Source organism: Apis laboriosa, unplaced genomic scaffold (genome assembly GCF_014066325.1).
Source record: "Apis laboriosa isolate Shangri-la unplaced genomic scaffold, ASM1406632v1 scaffold58_cov148, whole genome shotgun sequence".
NCBI lineage: Eukaryota > Metazoa > Arthropoda > Insecta > Hymenoptera > Apidae > Apis > Apis laboriosa.
The window spans coordinates 634,092-658,696 of NW_025223827.1; the positions used below are offsets into that span (position 1 = coordinate 634,092).

The following is a 24,605-nucleotide window of genomic DNA, read 5'->3' on the forward strand; positions in this document are numbered from 1 at the left end:
TTAAAATTGTTTGTTAAATTTTATAGAAATAAATGAAGATTTGTTTTGAGATACTATCTAACAAGAAACAAATAATCTAAAACTAAAATTAGAAAGTGTGGATCTTCACACATACTTTGCATACAAAATATATATTATACATTTTTACATATTTTATATTTTTAAAATGGAAATTTTTTTAAAGGAGAATCTTGATGTTATGTCATCGTTGACGCTAGTCATAAATTTTAAAGGAAAAGAGTGGCTACGTAAAAGGAGGAAAATTTGTCTGAAATTCTAAATCTTCCATAAGTTTTTTTCTTTCTGTTCGTTGCCGTACGATCTAGATCCCCATTTTAATCTTCCTTCCATGAGGATTCCATTCCATTTTTTATTTCACGTGTCTCGCGAGGACAAAGAAAAAGACAGAAAAAAAAAGAAAAATACGGAAAAGGCTGAAAGCATAAGCAGAGGTGGCTTTATCGGATTCTCCTTCATTGTTTATCCCAAAGAAAAAACAACAATTCGTCCTGAGAACTTTTTCGAGTCCTGATATAGCACGAACGCAAACGAAATATCTCCTAGATAGCTCTTTTCTTTTTCTCTTCATTTTCCTTCTTTCTTTTTTTCGTCAGACGTTTTCAGAAAAAATTACACACACGTGCGGTGGAATAATTAAAGATGATTATCTGACTGGTGTTTGGATCCTTTCAGCGTTTCACGCCACGTTCACGAAACATTCATAAAAATCCACGCTTTTTGCTCACGATTAATCTCCCGGAAAAGGGTAATACGTGTTAGACATTCATATGTAGGAATAGAAAAGATGCAAAGAATTTTTTTTTTTATGCGAGTATTTATGAAAAGTTCATTTCATTCGTTAATCTTTCATCAATTGAGGTATAGTTAATTTTTTTTCTCTTTCTTATATATTCTTTTATGGAAATTCTTTTTTATTATTTCTATTTTATTATTTATTTTTATTATCCTTTTTTTTGATATAAATAAAAATATATAATTAATTATCATATTTTTCAATGGAAATTGAATTTCAAGAAATTTGTATAGAAATTTATATGTCATGAAATAAGATCGTTGATCTTGAAAAGAATCTCAAAATTAATATTTACAACATTATATATTTATAATAGAATTTTTATTATTATCCGTAAATTGATTGAACATTTCATTATCCGAACTACACGTTATCTTTATTTACAGAACATAAAATTTAATTTGAAATTGAATACGTTTATTTAGTATATATAATAACATTGAAATGTAAACGTCTATTCAGTATCAATTATTGAAATGAAATAAAAAATACTTAAAAAATTAAAAAGCAGTAAAAATATAAAATTGACAAAAATATATAATATTAGTAATCTATAATTATTATACAGAAATTAAATGAAAAAAATTATTTGTAAGATGCAATCTTTTACATATTAAAATTTTTTTTAAATTTGTACGATTTGATAGCTTCCTAAAAAATAAGATTTCTAATTTTAAAGTAAAAATTGTTTTTTATACCAATTTTATTGTAAAAAAAAATGTATTATAAAATTTATTTCTTAATATTAACAAATTCTCTTATCTATTAGTTTCAGATAATTATGCTTCTATTATTTAATTAAAGTTCGCATATTTCAACAATAAATAAATTTCACTTCCAAATAAAAAAAAATTTCTTCAGACTTATTAAAAATAATTAAAAATAAAAAAAAAATCTTCATTTTTCATAATCATTTTAAATTTAAACCACGAAACAATAAGACAATACATCATCGAGCCCAAAAAACCATCGCGTCAAATTCATTTCCTCCATGAGTTTCGCTATGCATTGTAATTGGATTCTTACCCCCCAATAAGGATGACCAACAAGGTTGTATCATCCATAACATAAAAATTGATTGTATCATCCATAATATCTGAAAAAATATCTGAATTTCTTGAGCAATTATTATTTTCAATTTATTCACCTTTTACACAAAACAATAAATAAACTCTGGAATAAAATGATAGTATATTTTATGATTTTTCAATGCTTTCTGGTTGATGCAATTTTATATTCAAATTTTATATAAATACTATATAATTTTACATAATATTATATAAAATATGGAAAATGGATAAAAGAAAATGAAATTATCGGTTTTGAAAAAACCAATCAACGAATTTTTTTTTTTTTGTTTGAAAAATGAAAAAATTTTTGATATATTGCTTATCACACTAAGTTCAAGACATAAATCATTGATGGATATAAAATATCAATTTTTACTATATTTACGAAATAATAAAAGTAATTTTTTTTCAATTTTTTTTCAATTTTGTTCATTATATTATTCTATAAAATCGAATTTAAATTATCATTTTAATTTTTTCTTTTTTTTATTGAAATATAAAATTAAAAAATTATTCCATTCTATTTCATTATTCTTAAAGTTTTTTAAAAATTTCATTTTTAATGAAAAACAAGAAGAGAGTTTATAAAAATATACTGGCTTATTTTTTTCAAATAAAAGACTAATAGAGTGAAAATGTATAACTGTTTTTAAGTGTTCAACATCAAACATCAAGATAAAATATTTTTCAATAAGTTTTTATTCATATATGTTAAAAATGGAATAACTTCAAAGCGATATATCTGAGCAAAAAAAAAAAAAAAAAAATTCTATGATGATAAATCAAACCCGATTTCAAAAGGAAAAGATAGTACGGTGAAATTGAAAAAATATTGAAAAAGAATTACTTTCTATATTTACTATTTCAATGTAGTAAAAATATAGAAAGAAAAAAAATATTTTGTATTCATTTATCCTATAAATCTAAAATGATGAACGATTTTTATAGCTTCAATACACAAGAATATATCAAAAATCTTTTTATTTTTAAACAAAAAGAAATTCGTTGATCTGTTTTTTCAGATATATGCCATCATTTTTTCCCATGGCAAACGAGTAAAATTTGTGAAAAGAAAGACGTGTGGAAAAGAAAGAGACAGCAAAGAAAAATATACATATATAAAATAAAAATAATATAATGCTTAATAAGATGTACGATTCTTTCCCTCTGGCGTCACATCACCTACTGCCACTGATTAACTCATTGCCGCCATCTAAAAGAGAAATTTCTTCAATACACAAAATCGGCATTATTTTCAAAAGAAATCGGCAGAAATCAAAATATCTTTTAGCAAACGACCACACTCTTTGTTTAACAGTTTATAATTGTAAAAAATATTTTTAATCTTTTTCTATATAGATATATAAAATTTCAACATAAATTATATTAGTTTTAAGAATCATGAGATAAAAATCATAAAGTGAGAGATTCACTAATAATAAACGAATACGAATCCTTCTATGTACGCAATACGGATCACTTCGAGTTAAGTTCCATTTCAATACGATACGTGGCATTCATGGATCTATCCAAGTGATATGTGCATTAATAATATATTACTTTAAACTCACCGTTTAGATCAATATTACCGTAATATTGGAGATTGTTGAAAAGATTAAATCATTAAATATATTTGTAAACGATGAAAAATTGCTATCTATCAGAATTATTATGATTTCTGTTTCAAGAAAATTTAGAAACTTAAACTTTTTCATAAATGGAATATTATTTTTCAATAAACTTTTTGAAATGCGTAATACTAGAATTTTTATATAAATTTATAAATATATTCTGTATATGTTGTATTTTGTATACTCAATATTTAATAGGATTAGAAACAAATTATTTATTAATAAACATTTGCAAAATATTGCAAATAGTGCTCTCAGTTTATTATTGTAACATTTCTGTTTAATCAATACATTTAAAAAATATAATATTTGTTATAAATAAAAACGATGTTGTGATCGAACAAGATTTTTAAATCTTCTTAAACTTCAATAAAAAAAAAAGAAAAATAATAATTCAATAAAAATGTATCATCGTTCACAAAAATACCACACAATCAAATACTCGCAATACAATTCCTATTTCCAGAAATCCTCTAAACTTTCATATCTTATAAATGATAGAATTCAAAAAATACGTATTACATCCTATCTTTTTCGTTTAGAAATGGACCGAAGTATTTCCAAACCTGATCGATTTCAATTTAAGGAGAGATCGGCGTCATCCACGGCGTCCCCCCTGAAGCGAATTCTCTGTCATCCGAAGATTGCACGGCCGGACTTTACGAACCGCGAAAGACGTCGTCGAAACGATCCTCCTTTGCGAAGGCTGACAGATCGATTCCCTTCGAAATAGGTGGAAGTAAAAAGATGCTGCGGTTTCCTCGATGAAATTCTCAAGAATCTTTCTCAACACCACCACGGATTTCATACGTCAGAGTTTTAAAAGGATCTCGGGCATTTTATCCTATCCCGAGAGCAGCATCTCTTCTATCTCGTATCTTCTCCCTCTCTCTCTCTCTCTCTCCCCCTCTCTCTCTCTCTCTCTCTCTCTCTCTCCCCCCCTCTTTCTCCCTCTCTCCCTCTCTCTTCTCTTTGCATTGCTCTTCTTGCAAATCCTCTTGACGAGGAGTATGCTCGTTTACCTCCGTCTTACTCTTGGCTATCGGAAGGACATCAGACCTAGGATGATAAGTACATTCTCGAGTATTGAGGAAAAATCATATTTCCGTATGACCAGCAAGCTCGAAGAGTATTCTTTGCTTCGAGCGTTCGTAACTTCTTGTTTGCAAGATTCTTATTTTTTCGCTTTTTCATCTTGGAAGAGATATATCGTGACGAGATACTCTTATTTGCAAAAATTAATTCGCTGGTTTTTTTTTAATAAAATTTACGTTAAATCTTATTAGGAATATAACAAAATATTTTTGAATAATTTGCATAATGTTGCACAAACTGAATTGTTAAATTAACTTTCGCGAAATTAAATTTAATCTAATTCAAGTTCTAATTTCAATTTTGACATGGATTAAATTTCAAGAATCAAAAAAATTAATTTATTTTGAAAAAAATTAAAAAATTTTATTCAAAAATTTTTAAAAAGAAAAATATAAATGCAATATTAAATTGTCAAGAGGATAATAGTTTTTTGAATCGATGAATATCGGATTTCATGTTTCATCCTTTTTTCAATATTTTTCGCATCTATTTAAAATGTTTTTTCTCTCTCCTGCTTTGATGAATTTTTTCATTCCCCCATAATCTCCCTTGTTTTTGTATCTCTCACGCGTCTCCCTCCCTTCTTATTTCTTTTTTTCACATTCTCCTCTTTTCTCTCTTTCTCTCTCTCTTTCGCCCGTTTATAGATATCTCCAGTCTGTTTCTCTCCGATTCGTTCAGCCTCTTGTACGTTTTCGTTGGTCCTCGAATGCCCTCCCAGTGCGCTTTTCTTTATCTCGACTATTGTTGTTCCACCTCTGTCGCATCCCCACCAATCTTCCGCTATCACTTCAACCCTCTCCAGGCTTTACAGAAAACGACAATGGCAAGGAGATATCGTTCCACGAACTAAGCACTTCGACTCACTTTTTATATTTCCCTCCGTTATTCAGGATCCGCGGATATCACGCGGATTTGTGCTTTACGATCGGGAAACGTTCTGTCGTATTTGACACCATTTGGCAACAGTGTCTTTACACCGAAGAATTAATCTTTCGAAAATATTTCAACGATTACAAGATTGTTTCCGCGTCTGTTCGGGATCGAGAATTAAAATTTTAGATTTAAATCGCTCATTTATTTGAACCTTATATCATCTTTAATAATTGGATCTCGAGCTCCGAATCGATCGTGTCCGATTTTTCCCGAATCAATCCGAAGATGGGATCTCGGGTGGGAAACTTAATCCAAACCTAACCTAAAAACTTTCTAATAGAGAATATCGAGATCTTATCCGATCTCGCTCGAACTTTTCCGATTTATCCCGAAGACCTAGCAATCTTTCAAAGATCAAAGATAACAAACCTCGTTCCATTTGTTAATTCCTCCTCCTCTTTCATCGGCGGATTAGAACTTGTTCTGTTTGGAAAGATGAGAGAGGAGGGAGGAGGGGAAGTGTCATGGTAGGCAATAAAATTATAAATTCATCGAGCAAAATAGAGAGCAACAACAAAAACATACCATCCGTTTTTCATTTATGTAAATCGATTCGACTCGGTCGTGACTCGTTGAAGGGAACGAGGAAAAGAAAAACTTTTGCAGGGGAAAATCTCCGATTCGATTCGAGTGGCGGGGAGGAGATCGTTAAAAATGTTCAAGTTAAACACGCTCGCGAAACTATCGGACAAATTGTTTCCCTTTCCTTTTCTAGGGAAGTTGAAATACGACGATGACGACGACGACGACGACGACGACGACGACGGTCGAGGATCGAGAAGCACAGAACTTCGTTAGCGATGCCACGTTGAAACTGCATCAAACTTGTCTACTTTCACCTGCAGTTAGTTATTAATACGAAAGCATGGTAAATATGCGCCGTAACTGGAAACAGTTTCGAGGGAACAGTAATAATTTCATTCTGTATTCGAGTATTCTCCGGACTCTGCATTAATGTTTCTTCCTTTCGTCACGATTCTTGCGTCTTCCTCTAAGCGACGTTATTTATCGGCATTGTTTAAGCAAGAGAATATCACTTTTCGCCATTCATCGGTGGAAAATATTTAATTAAGATTATTTATTTTTTTCAAATATATGTTTATGCTCCGTGAATTCGTGACCTATGAATTTTAATATTGTTGATTGGAATACCGTGTCTTTTTTTTTTAACATTGATTTTTTGATAAATATTGAATGTTTTAATTGAAGAAAACATATCGATAATGAATAAAGTAGAAATGTTAGTAGTAACGTAGACTCAGAGTTATTAAAATTAAAATAAATAGTAGTGAATATTTACAAAAAAATAACATTCGATCTCGATGATTTTTTAATATGTTATCAAGATTATCATAATGATTAATGTTGTGAAAATTTTGGCAATTATTATTCATTGAAAAATTATTAAGCCAATATAAATATGAAATTACAAATTAAATAAATTTTGATTTTGATTCTCAGCCACCATTTAGATTCGAATGTATAATATAATTCGATAATATTTATTTATTATTGAATTTTTTTAGAATATCATGAATAGATTTCTAAGCTCATTATATAATTTATAAGATATAATTTTATGAAATGTAGAATAATACAATGTTAAATAGATTCTTATCTCAAATTAGATCGTATTGCATCTTCGACATTGCTTGACAGTCGTAGGAATAGTAATATTATTTTCAAAGTTTTTTAATTTTGTAAGCATAAAATATGGTAATGATTCAAGATATATAATATAAGTTTGATTTTTCGTTATCGAATGATGAAATTACTTCTATCCGTAAAGAAATTGACGATAGAGAGAAGCAAAGTAATAGAGATGAAGTAAGAGGTTATGTTAACAAGAGTTGAGAAGGATTATAAGATTTGCTCTCCACGAAATAAGAAAGATGAAAAACATTTTATCGTGATACTTGGCCTGACAAATCGAGGATGCATTTGCAATCGATTGACTATCGTTTTATAAAATATTACATGAAACAACGATTGAATTTAATATTTGACAAATTTTCTTTATTTATATGTAAAGATACATAAGTGTAAAATCATTTTGAGTTAGAAAGAAGAAAATATGTAAGAAATTCATCGAACATACAGAAAATCGTGGTTCGACTGAGCGAAAAAGGCTTCGAGCACAAAAAGTTTAATTTCACATTAAAATTAAATGAAAACTCGTTTAACTGCTAGCTGATTTTAAAATTTGCATTGTTTTTGGATTTATTTCCTTAATCTGGCTACTAAATTAAAACCAGATTATATGTAACAATAAACTCAATTAAAACTAACTTGAATCTAATTTAATCTAAACTATTTCGTTAATAAAACATTTTCGTTAATAAGTTTCTAATTGAACAATCACGAAATATAATCTTCCCAACATAATTATTGGAATCAAGAATGATAATTTTGATAAGGTTTTAAAAAAAAAGATCATCAAAGATCAAAGGATAAAATTTTTAAATAATTACCAGATAAACAAAATTAATTTAAATGAACAAGAATTTTATTAAAATTCAACGAAAATAAAGCAGATAAAGGTATACAGAAGAAAAATATAAAAACAAATGTTGGAGGCATTGGTTATTCGTTTCATCACAGAATACAACTTCTTCTGTTCGATTAGATTCAGATTCGATGAAAAGCACAGATCAGGATGAAAGCTTTTCAGCTAATTCGATATTCCACGGACGACAATCAATGCCTCTCACGAATCTTCTGGACGAAAACTCTGGCGCGAAGGGCAGCGCGTTTCGAAGCTTTATTTTCGAGGAGAAACTTTTTCCAAGAAGAAGGGAAACACGAGGATTCCCTCATAATACCAGACAGAAACAACACAGTGAAATTCTCGACTGTCGAAGGAAACATCGTGGAACAACGAGATACGCTCCCCTCGCAAGTCGATTCCGCGTTTAAATTCAAGACGCGTACGGAAATCGCGAGACTTTGACTCTCGAATCGCTTCAAATCGCTCGGTCGGAATCGGATTAGCTTTTGAGTGAGTCCCTTGCACGATCGTGCCGATTCTTTCCCCGTCACTTCTTCGATCTGTTTGTCAGTCCTTGAACTACTGTAATCTCAACTGGTGTTTTCATCTGGTGACACGTGGAATCGAAAATAAAGATGATGACAATAGTAAAATATTTTCATGGAAAATATGATGTAATATTGATAGATATCGTTGAAATTATATTTTCAAATTCAGTTTTTGAAATATCGCATTTTCTGTCGTATTAAAACTAATAGTATAAAATTGATATTCATCGAGTGGAAGTAAGCAATGGATAAGAATTGCATGAACGCGGTACTCTGAATTATGAACTTTTCTGTCGGATAACATCGAGTATCGAGAATAAGGATGACGAGTAGTAAGAGATATTGATATAGGTTCTTGGAATATGTAATAAAATATTATAAAATATGGAATAAAATATAGATATCATCGAAAATTATAATTTCAAATTTTGTGAATTAATTTTTAAAAGATCTCCTATATTGTGATACTATTAAAAATAATAGTATAAAATTGATATTCATTGAATAGAAGTAAGCAATGAACTTGAAAGAGTTGAATAAACTCTAATATTATTAAGAAATGCACATAGAATAATTTATACATAGTTTTCTCAAGATAGAAAAAATTATTTTATTATCGATATCTCATTACTTTTCAGAGAAAAATTTCTTTTCTCATTTAAATTTTATAATTAATTTATAGCAATATAACAATTCTTTTAAAACACGAAAATTATAATTTAATGCTAGATTTTTATATTTCAAATAAGAAAGTTATGTGTAAATTTATTTACATTTTCCAAATAAAATAATCAAAATAATCAATCATAATATTTCTGAAAAGAATATCACATAATTTGTAAGAACAAAAGAAAAAAAAAGAAACGAAAGGAACGCGATATTCAGGTCACATATCAAACTCTAACGATCAATTGAAAAAATTCCTCCCGGCGACGTACAATCAAAAGACCTAGGGAAAGAAATAGGACAACGGGAGCTTCGAGAAATTTCATCGTCGTTCTTCGTAACAGAAGCATGCCAAATCGGAAAGTTCCCGAAAATTATGAAGTTGTTTTCCCAGGACGACCCAGCGGAGCGAGCTTTTCAGACTTGTGGGAAACCTTGTGGACCGGGGGGCAAGGGGGTGGATGGCACACGTCGGACCGAATTTACGAGGCGAATACGACTTCTTTGGAACACGCCCCCAGGGGTAAATTATTTTTCCTTGGGGGCCACCATTGTCTCCCGATGTTGCCCTCTCTTCAACTATATACCTACCGATTTGAACATCTCACGGGCTCAGAGAATATCTTTTGGTCGGCGACCATTTTCAAACAAGCTTCTTGTTTCTATTATATATATATATATTTTTCCAATTAAATTATCGATATTTGGAATGATTCCTTGTCCTTTAAATTTCATAAGAAAAATCAAAATCAAAATCTTGAGTAGGTTTTTTTTTTTTTTTTTTTGATTATTTTATAGACAATTCAATATTGGGGATGAGAAAGGGTATAAATTAATAATAATAATTAAATAATAAACGTTTTATCGAAATTCAATATAAATCACGAAGAAGAAAATTAGATAAATTTTTATTTGACATCAATTAATTTTCGTAATTTTTAATTTCATTTTTTAAAATTTTTTAAAATTAAATAACAACTCGTTCAATTGTTAGTAAATTTAATTTGTTTACATTGGATTTTTACACTAGTTTTAATCTAAGACCGCAATAATTTTAATTGAAAGTGAATTGTTTTCAAGAAACGTTTTTTGTTAATAACGTTTTAATGAACAACATAAAATTTTCATAACACTATCAGGATGATGATTGATATACTTATTCACAAGATCTAATATTTTTTTATAAGTAATCGTAAGTAATTACAGTAATTAATTACTTTCTTTTTTTTCATAGTATTCATAGTATTTATTACCCAATTTATTAAACTTTTAAAAAGTTATTAAAAAAGACTAATAAAAAAAATAAATATTTCAATAATAAAACAATTTTACTATTTTTTATATTTTTATATCCAATCTTCAATTTCATTGAAATTACTTTTATAGAGATAAAAGATAGAATGAAATATTTAATGAAATGTTTGGATATTATACTTGGATTCATTTCAATTAACAAGAAAGAAATATGAAACTTCGACAAAGTGCTTATCGATTCACTCAAATCATCATGGAAAATGTGTAACATTTCACATGGAATGTATTAATAGGTTGATCGGGAAATGGAAAGAATTATAATATCGCCAACAATTCCAGAATGAATTTTTAATTCATGCAGAACATATTAATTCTGTGTGATTAAATATTTACATGTAATAACGTAATTTATTTCCGGGAATATGGGAAGAGATAATAAGACGAGTTTTAAAATATAAAATGCGATGAAACGAATAAGAGCCTCGTGATTCTTGAATTGAAGCAGTTTTTTTATTCGAGGGATTGTCACATAATATCGATTTTTTTTTTTTTTTCTCTCAATTATTCGAACAGAAATTCAATTAATCCGTTCCCTCATAACATCGCTAATTGATAGTGTATTCAATTCAGTTGATTCCAGCTAATGTTTAAAATAATACAGCATTCAATAATGAGGATGGTCTTAATAATTTGTATTGTTTGCATTATGAATATGTAAAAAAAATTTCTACCTTTGAATAACGCAGACACGGAACGTACAAATTATGGAATATCATTAAGAGCACCAATGGATAAATTCAATTAAATAAACTTATACCGGAAACCGAGGATAAATTAAACGAAATTCGCGAAGATTAAAATTTGCACGATTAAAAATTTGAATTCTTTGTGTTTTTACGGTATTCAATTATGCTTTCTATATATTAATTTTGTTGAATGAAATAACAACAACAACCTTGATTACTCTAAAATGAATTCTAGAACTTTGTTATGTCAGTTCTCAAAATTTGTCAAATTTTTAACGTTATTAAAATAATAATTAAAATATATATTTTCATCAATTATCTTCTATAAAGCGGATTCAAAAATTGAGATTTATCAATCTCTCAAAATTAAAATTTCTATCACTTATTATATAGAGTGCAACCGAATAATACCGAGAATTCTTGAAAAAGTAAGGAAATAGAATAGAATTATATTTTTTTTTAATTCTATTTTTTTCAAATCTTAGTTTTCAAAATAATCGAATTTAAACATTCATTTATTACATATATATACAATTATATGTATACAATTCAGACTAAAATATGTTTTTCCTTATAATGCCAATCCTTCTTATAAACAATATTTTGTGAAAACATATTTGAAATATAGATTATCTAATTATTGATATAATTATATTCTAATTAATAGAAGAAACAATTGTGTATAAGGAAAAGAATATCATTTTTATTATTATTAATAAAATATTTTTAATAATAAAATACTATTAATAAAATACCGATCAATTGCATCTAGAATTCTTAAAGTATTGCATAAGTACTGTTTACAAATAAAATCGACATTTTACACAAACATGTTTTAGCCATAATTATGTATATATAATAGATATTAACCTCGATAATCTTGAAAAATTTTTCGAACAAAAAATTTTATTCTATATTTTTTCATTTTTCTCGCAAAGAAAGCTTGTCAAGCTTGAAAAACTAATTAAAATTCAGAATACATTGAATAATAACTTCACTTAAAACGCTTATAAGTCAATTCGATACTAATACTAGTTATCCTACATCGATGCTTTGAATAATAAAATATTAAAGTAATTCAATTAAAATAACTTCTATTCTTAATTCGAACCGTTAAAAATCTCTGCTTGACGCGTTATTCGATCGCATTGCCATTTCCAATTACCTCAAAGCCATTGATACGAAAAACTACATCCATCAAAACTAAACCAAAGTTCCTTTTACAGGCCAACCTACCAACCCACCACCAACCACTCTCTCCATCCTCGATTCAAAGAGGTGGAAGCAATTATTCCACTCGATAACTAGTACAGTAACCATCACCATAATCTTCGTCGATCCTGCGCCCGACCGATACTCGCGAAACCACGCGAAACACTCCTAATTGCAGCCATTTCGTTTTTCAATAGGGGATGGATCCGATCCATCGATCCATCGCCACCGCCTTTGAAACATCCTCTCTCGTTCCCTCTCTTTCCTTCCACCCCCTCCCCTTCCCGGAGGATATCTTGGCAAGGGTTTGGTGATGCACGCGTTTCGAGCATACGTCCGGGAATTGGCTCGCGCGGCAATTGCCGGCCAAGAACAAAAGAGCCACGTTCGGAGTTCGTTATGACAGTTCGTTAACTCGGCAAATTGTCGGGCTGTCGTTAATGGGCGGTTGCCAATTATCGAACCGATTACGAACGCTGAATTATCCTGCATTCATTCATTAGTTAACTGCAATTTTCTTCCATGACACGCGAACACGCTCCCGACCCCGTAAACTGTTGATAGCATTTGGCATCGCATCGGTGGTGTCCGGCCTGCTTATTCGCGCGAAATTACGACGAGTTTCACGAGTTTCTCGCCAACGGCTCGTTATAAAACTGTTACTCGAACGTTAATTGCCGGCCGTGAATGGGGGAAAACGTCTGGATGGACGAGCGTGGAGCGATAAGGTTAACGCGATTAAGTTTGAAAGGAGTGGTACAAGTCGGTGGAAGATCGTAAGAGAGAAGGTTCATGATAATGTTATGAATGGTAATCTGATTTGCTCGTTTTAATAACAGGTTTATAGGTTAATTAGGAGCGCTGCGGGGGAGGATGATATGCAGAGGGAGGAGCTGTATATACATATATGTATATAGTAATTACAGGGTCTACACATGAATTTCTTGCGATTAAGTTTAATCTGATTAATGTGAAACAATAAGCTTGTTTTGAGATGCTGTATTAGGAATTTTTCTTTCTTTTTTTTTTTTTTTTTTTTTTGTTTATATTATCGCATCGCATAAGTAATATGTTAGCTTATCCCATAGATAGAGTCTTCGGTCAACGAACGTGATAGACGGTTGTTTTTGAATAGAACTATTAGAATGGGATATAAACTGCAATTATCTGTTGATTAAGAATTTTTTTTAACTTTTTTAACAATAATTGAGGATGTGATTATAAAGTATTTCCGAAGGATCGTTTCAAGAATAACTTGTAATGGCTCCAATTTGGATGGATGCCAAGTTTCAAACCAGATAGAGATATCGCTCTTGTTAAACGACGATCGAAATATCGAGAGTTCTAATAAACAACAAGGAACATTTTTCCCTTAAAATTATGCATCAGAATGCATCTGTCTATCTTTCAAAGTTTTGGCTTCAATTACTCAAATTGAATTGATATACTACAGTTGAATATTCAACTGTAATATAATAAATGATTTCAAAACTGAACATTATCTTCTTCTTCCTACTATACATATTTTGCACGATGATATCAAATCATAATAATCACGCTTTGAACTTTTTATAAAAAAAAAAAAAATTTGAGGAGAAATTAAATATTTTATTCGTCAAAAATATCCAATTCAAGTTATTCATAACACTTAATACACTGCAGAAATTATGAATCCGCGTTCTAAATATTTTTCTTGGAAATGCATACTATGTTCTTCCAGGAACAACATTTATTACTTGTCTAGAATTTGAGATTTGTCAAGAATGAGAGAATAAATATAGTAAATATCTTTAGAATTAAAGCTTTAAAATTTTCTGTTTCAACATTAATAAAATTTAAGTTTTAATTTTAAGTGTATATGAAACATACTTGATCTCTAAATTCTTGAAATTTATTAAAAAAAATATATATATATTTTATAATCGATCAAACATTGTTTCATCGACTATCTAACGAGAAATAATTGCATATCACTAATAATTTTTAAGTCTGTCAAGCCGAGTACAATTCATACGTTACTGCAATTCATCATTGATATCGATGGTACTTGCCCGTTCTATCGTAAACTGTCGCCCACGCGTTGCCAATAAATTCGAAAGCCCCTGTCGCATTCTTCGCGAAACACCTCGGAAAATCCTGATCGGCGGGGGTTCATCGGTTTATTTCGACGATAAAGTCGTTTTATCGGACGGCAGCGCGAATAAAAAGCAGGCGTGCTCGAATAAAAATTCTGATATTCTATCGGCATGGAACATCGACGTTCGTGTAGATGAACGGGGTTGGAATGGGATTCGAAATGTTATTAAAAATCGAGGAAAACGGCAAAGGAACGAAAAAGGAAAGAAAGAGAGAGAGAGAGAGAGAGAGAGAGAGAGAGAAAGAAAGAAAGGAAAAAAAAAGATAGGAAAAAAGATTTGAAGATAACCAGTGGCAAAAATGTAAAGGTACATTATACGTATAATTGCTTTATTATTCTCGAAATCGTTTCAGATGCCGCGTAAATGGGATTTCGATAAAAGTGTCCCTGTTTTATCGTTTAACAATAACGATTCTGGCTCGTTGCGCCGCTTCTTTCCATCGATATTCCATTTTCTTTTTTTTTTTTTTTTTTTTTTTCNTTCTTTTTTTTTTCACTCGTCTCGTATTTATTATCCATCCCCCCCCCTGTCCTTGTTTTAAATAACCGATACACCAGGCATCGAGGCGGATTGAAATTGCCGTAACGAGTATCGGGCAAGGCCGTTGCCCCGCGCGGATCGACATTCGCGTCTAAATATTCGTCGATGGAAACGGTTTACGCCGATGAAATTGATGACGCGGATCGAAGAGAGGGTGGTATAAAGGGGGTGGACCGGGAACCGTTTATTCCGTTTCGAGGAACACGTTAACTTCGAGGCGATCCTTGGTTTATTGCATAATCTCACGAGGGAAATAAGAAGAGTTAAAAGAAGTTTGAAACGAGGATTCGTTCTTGTTTCTTCGTGATTTTCTGCGATCTTTGAGTATCGTTGACATTCGCGGATATTAACGCGTGTAAAAGCTCTGCGAACTTTTTTTTTTTTTTTTCTTTCATTGATTCGCTCGCAGTTTTTATTTTATATATAAAAATTTTAATCTCGCGATTAATTATTTATTTTCCACCGCTTGATTAATTTTCTTGAAATTATTCGAGACGAATGTTAACGTTAGAATTGTACGATGAGTCTTGTTTATCGTATTTCGATGATTATAAATTTCGCGAGATTATTTTTATTTTAAATCGCGAAGAAAGAAAATTTTCAGTGAGAAGTTTTATTATTTGAAAAAGTTTTTTTATCGTTTATATATGCTTGAATATTATATACAGAAGATTAAAGTTGTAATAAAAGTTGGATTACGAATTAAAAATAAATGAAATATAATTTCAGATACAAACTGGAAGTGGCTGGCAAGTCTCTACCCGTGTTGACAAATCTGGACAAAGGTCGATACGGTGTCTTAATCTTTGAAAATCTGAACAAGTACCTGCAGATGGACAAGTGGAATCGCGAATTGCTAGATAAATATTGCAGAGAGTATTCGGTCGGCATCGTGGGATTCGCGCCGTCCGGCGAGGAAAGTCTCGTCGGTGCGCAGCTGAAGGGTTTTCCTTTGTTCGTGCATACTAATCTCAGGCTGAAGGTTCGTTGGAAAAGATAAATTAAATATTAGAAATGATTGCGATTAATATCATGCATTCGTAATTGCATCATATATTGCATATAGGATTAGAATAGTAACATGAATAAATATAAAAATCAATTTGATAAAAATCATCGTGCATTTTATTGTTAAAAAAGAAGTAAAAAAAATCTGAAACCTTAAAGTTATTCTAAAGGATTTGATAATTCTAGTGTTAATTATATAAACATAATTAGATATGATACAAGAATATCTAAGATATAAGATATAAGAATTAATGATTCAAACAATAATGAAACAATTATAATTGTAAAGTAAAAAAAATCTGCAACCTTAAAGTTATTCTAAAGGATTTGATAATTCTAGTGTTAATTATATAAACATAATTAAATATGATACAAGAATATCTAAAATATAAGATATAAGAATTAATATCAAACAATAATGAAATAATTATAATTGACTTGCAAAATAACTAATCTATACTTGAATATACAGTTAAATATCCCGCTGGATTCTCCTTAACGGTTTTCATCTTTTGACCTATTCCAAAGAGAAGCCTTCCTTTCTCTCCCTCCGTCAACCAGTCACCTGTTATGGTAAGAACTTACATTTTCAAATTTTCCTCTCCTGTGAATCCTTCCCTCATATTTACATGGAAATCAATGAAATATCGCAATATAGAAATATCTTTCTAATTTCAACTAATGATGATATTTCGTTGATTTTAAAATAAAAAAAAAAATTACCGAACAAAAAAGAAATTAGAATTTGTAATTATAAACAAAGATTAAACGGCGTGTCCTGAGCCGTTTGAAAGAAGTTTCCAATCGAAACGAGACGCTCAATGATTTCACAATCGAGAAAAAGCAATTTTCTCAAGTGTGAAACACATTCACAGATCGCGAGATGGCCGTGGTTTCTTATTGGCTGTCAGAAAATAAATTTCGTCATAGTACTTGATAATGTTTTGGGCCGGGATAGTGGTTGTTGTCCGAGACGAGCGGAAAGAATCGCGAAACGAGTATTGGCAATCTCCGTTACTGTGACGAAACGATCCTCAAGTTTATTCCGTGGAAAAATTGCAACCAGAAAACTTTGAAAGAGAGAGCATCTATGTAATAAAAGCATCGATCCCTGAAACCGTTATTCGCAATACGACAAACGTGCCCCCAAACGGTTTATCGAGTTTCGCGGGAAAAGGTTGCCACGGTGAATCAATTTGCATGCGACATGAAATCGTGCGTGTCTGTACGATTACCGATAGGCAATATATGCTGCGATTTTGCTTCTTTCTTTCAACGTTACCGTGACACATGTTGATTGGCTTGAATAAAACTGTAAATCTGTGCCGTATCCTTGTTTCTTTTTTTGTTTTCAAAAAATAAAATGGTAACTATGTAAATGAATTCGCTTTGAAAATTGTAACATATATATAGAGTGATATATACATTAATTTTCGTAATAATTTATAGCAAAGTGAAATGAAATCTTGTAAAGTTTAATGCATTACAAAATAAATTAGTAAATTGGTATCTATTGATTTAATTGAAGATACTTATCATTATAATGGAACTATGGATTTACATCTTGGTTAAAAAAATTAGAATCATTTTCACAATTTTCAACATATTTCATATTTTCGATAAAATTTAATGGCCTGGACGATATTTAATAGTTAATTATAGTTTTATTAATTAACATTTTTATTTACTAAAATACATACACACACATTAATAATTTAATATATTAATAGCATATGTATATGATAAAATATATATATCGTTTTATTACTATTCTTTATTCTTGAATGATGTTGCCAAATATCGAATTTTTTTTTTTTTTTTTTTTGAATCAGCTAATATATTTTAGATATATATAAATATTTTATTTTAAGTAGATTCCAGATTTTTATTCTTTGAATTCATATCAGGAGAAGTGCTTAGCTATGGAAAATGTAGTAGAAAATAATAAGATATTATATATCGTAATTTATAATATATTAATATATAATATATTAATATTTGATAAAATTTGTAATTAAATTTCGAACTGGCTTTTAAATTTTACTAAAAATATAAAAAAATATTGAAATATTGAAAAAGTTGTTCTAATTGCATATATTGGCCAGTATATATATTGAAAATATATGTAATTTTAAAAAATTTTTATTTATAGCAATAATTATTTCTAACTTTAATATTGAATTAAATGTATTTTTCTTATATAAACAAAATTTTAGTTGTAGTCTATTGTGAACTTTTAAAACATCAAAATCTTTCATAACTTTGAATAATTCATAGAAATTTATGTATCTTAAAAATTTAACGAAATGCATCGATTTTAATAAAATATTTTAACAACACAGAATATATTTCCGTAAATTTCCGTAAAAGTAGATACGTGCGGATTATGTAATTGTCTGATGCTTATTCTACTTTACGAATTATCTTATCTACTTAATGCGACTTCAATAGAATTTTTCAATCACGCTTTATTTATTTGTACTTTAATATTAATCCATATTTTTAAAAATGTGTTTATAAAGGAAAATACTTCTAATTCCATCAAATTTATTAATTTATTCATATGATATATATTCATATATTATTCATATAATATTATTAAATATTTTCTAAATGAGTATTATAATTCATTTAAAATATATAAAAGAATGGGATAATCAATACGATATTAAAAAATAACATAAGTAGCAATATCTCTCTATCGTATCCTCGAATTTCCACTAAACTATTAATTATTATTTTAATTATTATTGAATTTGTTAAAAATGAATTTAATTAATTCCTCATTTATACTTTATTTTCTCAATTTAATATGATGATGTTTTTCTCAATTTAATATGATGATTTGATGTTTCTCTACATCAAATTGCATTATAAATATCAATCAATAAAAACGAAAAGATAAATAATTATTTTATTGAAAGCAAAAAAATAAAAATTTATATGATAGATTATTTGAATTCTTTGGAGGTAACGTATATTCAACTTCGCATTGCTTCGATTTTACTATTTTCAATTTTGTCTCTTCATCAATAAAGAAAAATAAAAAGAAGGCAAACGTAACGCTTTTCTTTTCTTTTTTCAAGTTCATACTAAATAATAACATATAAAGCTATATATGTCTAGTTAATTTAGAGGAATCGTTTATAAATATATAATTACTATGCAATTACAAAAATGAAGATCTTTATATTAATGGATTTGACAAAATATAAAAAGAGACATTTTTTTAACAAATAACAAATAACAAATCGTCAATTTTTTTTACTATTATATTAACAATAAAAGATATATTTCATGTTAAAAAAAATAACAAAAATCAATTTTTATACGAATAGTAGAATATTAAATTGAACATGAAGAATGGATGATAGTTAAAAATCTATAACATGAAGCAAAGATCTTAATAAATAATCTAAAATTTTCTAAAAACATGATATTAAAATAATTTAAATCTGATATAATAAAATGATATCAGAACGTTTATAATGAAATTTTATACTATGGATATTTTCGATTCTTATTCTTTCTTCTCAAAATTAAGAGAAGAAAAAAATAAAATCAGGAAAACTATTCACGTATAGGCAACAAGTTCCCTAGTTGCTGACAAAATGAGATCGGTCTTTCCTCCCTCAGGATGCACAACTGAACGCGGCATCTCCTATCCTCCGATTAACCAGATCCGGGGAAACGGCCTGGGGACCACTTCCTGGCGGTGACTGGACCATTTTTCAAGCCAATCACAGCACTTACGAACCCCTGGCATGGGCACATCGGGACAGCCTCGACTATCCGGCTAATAAAAGTCCTCTGGCGACTGTCATTCAGGTGAGACGTACGAATCGCATCGTGCTTTTTCGCCCATATCTTTCTACATCGTATGTTCGAATCAGAATTGGACCGGGATTAATCACGTAATGAAACGTGAACCACTCTTGGAATAACTAAAGTTATATGATCTCTGGTAGATTGCAGAAATTTTAGAGAGAGACAAGACAATTAAATTAGTTCGTGTTCCACTTATTACCGAACTGAAATTGGATTTTAATATGACTTTAACCGTCGTTTGCAATTTTACTCACGCCGTATATTTTTATCATAGAATAAGAAAAGAATAGATTTATCATTCAGAAAATTCCAATTTCTCTTCAAAATTTTACACTTAATTTTCGTATATTTGAATAGGTTTTAATTTAAAGTTTAAACGAGATATTCCTTCTTATTTTGAAAATTCATAAAATTTATACGAATATCAAAATATAATATTATAATTATTTAGCAATGAACAATGGAAAATAATTATCAGATAGTAGAAAAAAAAATCTAGATTTTTCAATTTTCCAATCAAAGAAAAAATTTTGAAAATTTTATTAAATTCGCTATACATAAATTTATTTTCATTACAGTTGAATATTATAATCGGAAAATCAAATGAAAAAAAAAGTTGCAACAGTATGAAGTTGCTTGATCGAGAGATTGAATTTAAAAATTAAAAATCGAAAAGTACAAATTATTTCTACTGTATAATTTTCAATTAAAGAATAATATCAACAATTTCCTATTAAATTATACGAATTAAGGATCAAAATTAAAAACAACATGGAACGGGAATGGGCATCTTTAATCGCAAAGGCAAGAGGATCTCAAATTCGCATCGACCAACGTCAACTTCCGTTCCTTCCTTAATTAGCAAATTAATTAACGCACCTCCTGTTTATCGCTTTTCTTTTCGCAGTTACCAAAGCTCCTTGTCCCTCTCCCCTTCCCCCCCCCCTCTCCCCTTCATGCCTTCCTCCTGTAATTTTATCAGACGGTGTCTCGCTTTGTCGGATCCGAGTAAGCTAACATAATTGCAAAGAATATTAATTACAGCTTACAAAAGGGGACGTATACACCGGGTTTTCTCTTTTCTTCCTGGTTGGTTGGAAAAAATGTGCACGCGTTAGAATCCTATCCAACCCTCTCGAACTGTTTTCCTCGAATACATCCGCCCTTTGTAGAATCTGTGACCCGATACCGATGAACAGGAACAACGCTCTTCTTATACGGATTATTAATTATTAGCTGCATTGTTAACGTTGTACAAAGTGACGGTGGATCGCTACGTTCGTTTAATTAAATACGATTCCGCGTCCCGTTCTTTTGTCCACATATATATATATGCTTGATTTTTTTTTTTTTTTTTTTTGCAATTTTTCCGTGTTTATCGTGCGACATATACGGGTATTCGCGAAAAAAATTTCGTTAACGAACGAGTCTTTTTAAAATTTTGCCTCTCGCACGAGAATTCGATGATGGCAAGGAATTTTTAATTTGAACGAGAACATTTCCTTTAACGAGGAAGGGAATTCCGATTTTCTATTCGCGTGGAATATTGTTGTTGGTAAGTATACCGCGTGGCAGAAACGTGGTAAACTTCGGTAAACACGCGAAAATACTGGAATCCTTTGCTATTGACCTCTGATCAGTTTGAGGATTAGAATGAGGTAAATTGGTCGACAGATGATGGGTTTGATTTCTGGGTCGTGAAATTTCTTTCGAATTTTTTTTTAAAAACGAAAGATTGCAAAGAAAGATTTAAATTGAAAAGATTGTTCGAGATTTATTCAAAATTCAAAATTCATTCAAAAATGAAGTTATTGCAAAAAAATAAACTAAAAAAAAGATTATTTTTTTAGATTACATTTTATTTGAAAATATTAAACGAGATAGTTTAATTTTAGATTATGAATATACATTAAATATATTGCATTCTCATTTCGAAGTCATTTCTTATTTTGAAAATTAATTTTTTCAAAAACTTAGACAACGTTTTATGATATATTCAGATTAATAATATCAATAAAAATACCAAACTATACGATAAGATAGATTGTAAATTAATCGAAATATCAGGAAACAATTCTGCGAAGCTATTCTCTTAGACAAGACTCTTCCTCTCGTAGAAGTCTTATTTTCTGAAGAAATGTTAGTCCGAGGAAACGAAAACAAATGTGAAAACGCCACCCTAGTTTCATTCCACGAACGATGTCTTGAATCTCTTCTGCAAAAATGAAGATGGAGGATAGTAAGAGTAGAAATGGTGTTTCGAGTATGAAAGAGGGAGATGTGGTTCTAAGTAATGCAGAAGGAATGAAGAAAATAAATGAAAGTAATGGCAAAAAAAATAACATTCTGCTGGAATGCGAGAAGGGAGTAGTAAATAAAAAACAATAAATTTAACAAAACAGAAAAAGAATCATAAAGGGAAAATAATCTTTTAAAGTAAGAGGGAAAAGTAATAAACAAGATAAGATACGCAAGCAAGTTGTAAAATTTAAATTTTAAATTAAAGAAATCGAAAAAAATTACAAAGAAATAAACACAAATACACGATAAGCAGATTATAAAAATTAAAACGATTAATGTTAAATAACGATTTAAACGATATCTAGAATGGAGAAAAAAACTAAACAATAAGAAACCAAGAAAGTTAATAAGATGAAGGGAGAATAAACCGAAGATAAAGTTGAAATGGAGCTGTGGCCGGTGAACAACAGTAGAGCGAAATAATAAACGTGAAATAATGCAAATTGGGGTAAAAGTGAGGGTAAAATAAAAACGGGTGAATATTTGTCAGAGAATGGAAAACGTGTGACGGAGATGGGATATTAAGAAGAAGAAAAATGGACAGATTAAACGAGCTGTGAGGATCGTATATATATATAAAAATACGAAGAAGAAAAATTAAGGAAGGGTGGTAAAAGGTTATTGCAGGGGCGAGATAGGATACAGGCAGGACCTCGAGTACAATCTGTAAAGCTGTTTCACATTCAGGGCCGTTTTACATTCGCTTTGGAATTCGCGATTGCGAGATTCCACGACGATGTAAAGGCTCGGCCGGAAGCTGAGCGTGTACCGGATGAAAGCGGCGGTGATCTATACGGGACGCAAAGATACAAATGCGAAGAAGACACTGACAGCGAATCTTTCTTGACGCGAAGAACTTCCGCCACCATGCAAACAGGAAATATTCATCTGATATAATAAACAGTCTAGACGTGATATCATCTGCTTTTACATGGCCATCTTATATTCGCGTATCTTATATCCTCGATGGATTCGCTTCGTTTTCCGTCCGCCGGAAAAAATTGAGAAAATTTTTTATTAAAAATTAGAAAAAGGAAAAAGAGCTTCTCCTTTTTTCTTTTTTTTTGTCTTTTAATTTTTGAACGCCATCATGTCTCCACGTCTGATAAATTTTGCGGCGATATCGTGTCACTTGCGTACCGCTTGAGCACGTAGATTCAGGGATCGTGCGACTTAGGGGCGGGTATAAGTAGATTTAGGGACCGCAACCCTAGAAATGTATGAGCAAGGGATATTTAGATTTAGGACCTTCACAGTAGAAATTCTGCGAGTAGAAACATCATTCTTGAAATTGTCGAGCAAATTTTAGCATTCGTTTGAAGTTGAATAAAATTATCGTTGAAAGCAGATATATCGTTCAATTGATCTATCTACATAAAATTTAGGATATTACAAAATCTAATAGCACGTTACAACGTTAGATGATAATGAAAAAAAATTCAAATCAAGTTCTTCTAATAATGATAATAAATCTTTTCTATTGTCGACTTAATATCTTAATATCTTTTAAATAATGATGAATTTCTTTTAGAAGACAATGGAATGAAAAAATTCTTGGATAATTCTATATCTTCTGTCTAATGTAGAACTTAATTTATCAAAAGGAAATGAAATGTTTCATATATATTTTTACATATTTTGTGATATCCATTTTCTTCTTGTTCTTTTTTTACGATTTAGAGAATAAATAAGATATCATTGCACTAAATATTAAATTGTATAAATTACATAAATTAGAAAAATTATCTATTCTGTTATTTATTATATAATATTTAATTTTTAACTTATGTTTTTTAAAAAAAATTTATTTATTAATATTAAATTCAATAAATTTTAATTATCTAAAATTGATACATCGTCGATTATATCGTTGAGTATACACTTCTCGCATACGCGCATTCGTCGCCGATTCAAGATAATCCCAAACAAGCAATTTGTTAATTGCACTACAACCAACCAGGAATTCTCAGTTGGCCGGGCTGCGTTTTGAAACGTTCTCCATGAACAGAGCTTGTTAGCAGTAAACAACAATAATAATCTCGCTGATAACCCCATTATATAGCCATGGCTGATAGGCCAGAGATTCACGGATCACAGGTAGCCAGGTAATTAAATCAGGAGCCAATCAGCCGTTGGTTCATTCGATTAATGAGCATCGACGCAGGACCGGGTTCGTTTGTCGCTATTCGTGCTGACAATTTATTTCGCTTCCAGAACTCGCGATAACGCCACCGATCACATCCTTGATAAAGGATCCATCGTAAAGAATAAGTAACACAGAATTTCGAGCCATTCCATTTGAAATCTCGGCTATCAATCATAAAGTGTCT

The 24,605-nt window shown here is 30.0% G+C and overlaps 1 protein-coding gene across 4 annotated transcripts in view; it reads left to right on the top strand.

The window, feature by feature from the left end:
• Window positions 1–24,605, top strand: part of LOC122717746 (bifunctional heparan sulfate N-deacetylase/N-sulfotransferase) — a 193,235-nt gene that overhangs the window by 160,840 nt on the left and 7,790 nt on the right. The window contains exons 1-3 of one of the 4 annotated variants that reach the window (XM_043942119.1): window positions 5,072–6,414; window positions 15,868–16,120; window positions 19,783–19,974. In XM_043942119.1, coding sequence (XP_043798054.1) covers window positions 15,971–16,120; window positions 19,783–19,974 — 342 coding nt within the window. In that variant the 5' untranslated portion in view covers window positions 5,072–6,414; window positions 15,868–15,970. Of the gene's footprint in view, window positions 1–5,071; window positions 6,415–14,827; window positions 14,905–15,867; window positions 16,121–19,782; window positions 19,975–24,605 lie in introns of those variants that run through there. The other 3 variants (XM_043942120.1, XM_043942117.1, XM_043942118.1) reach the window with 3 other exon arrangements.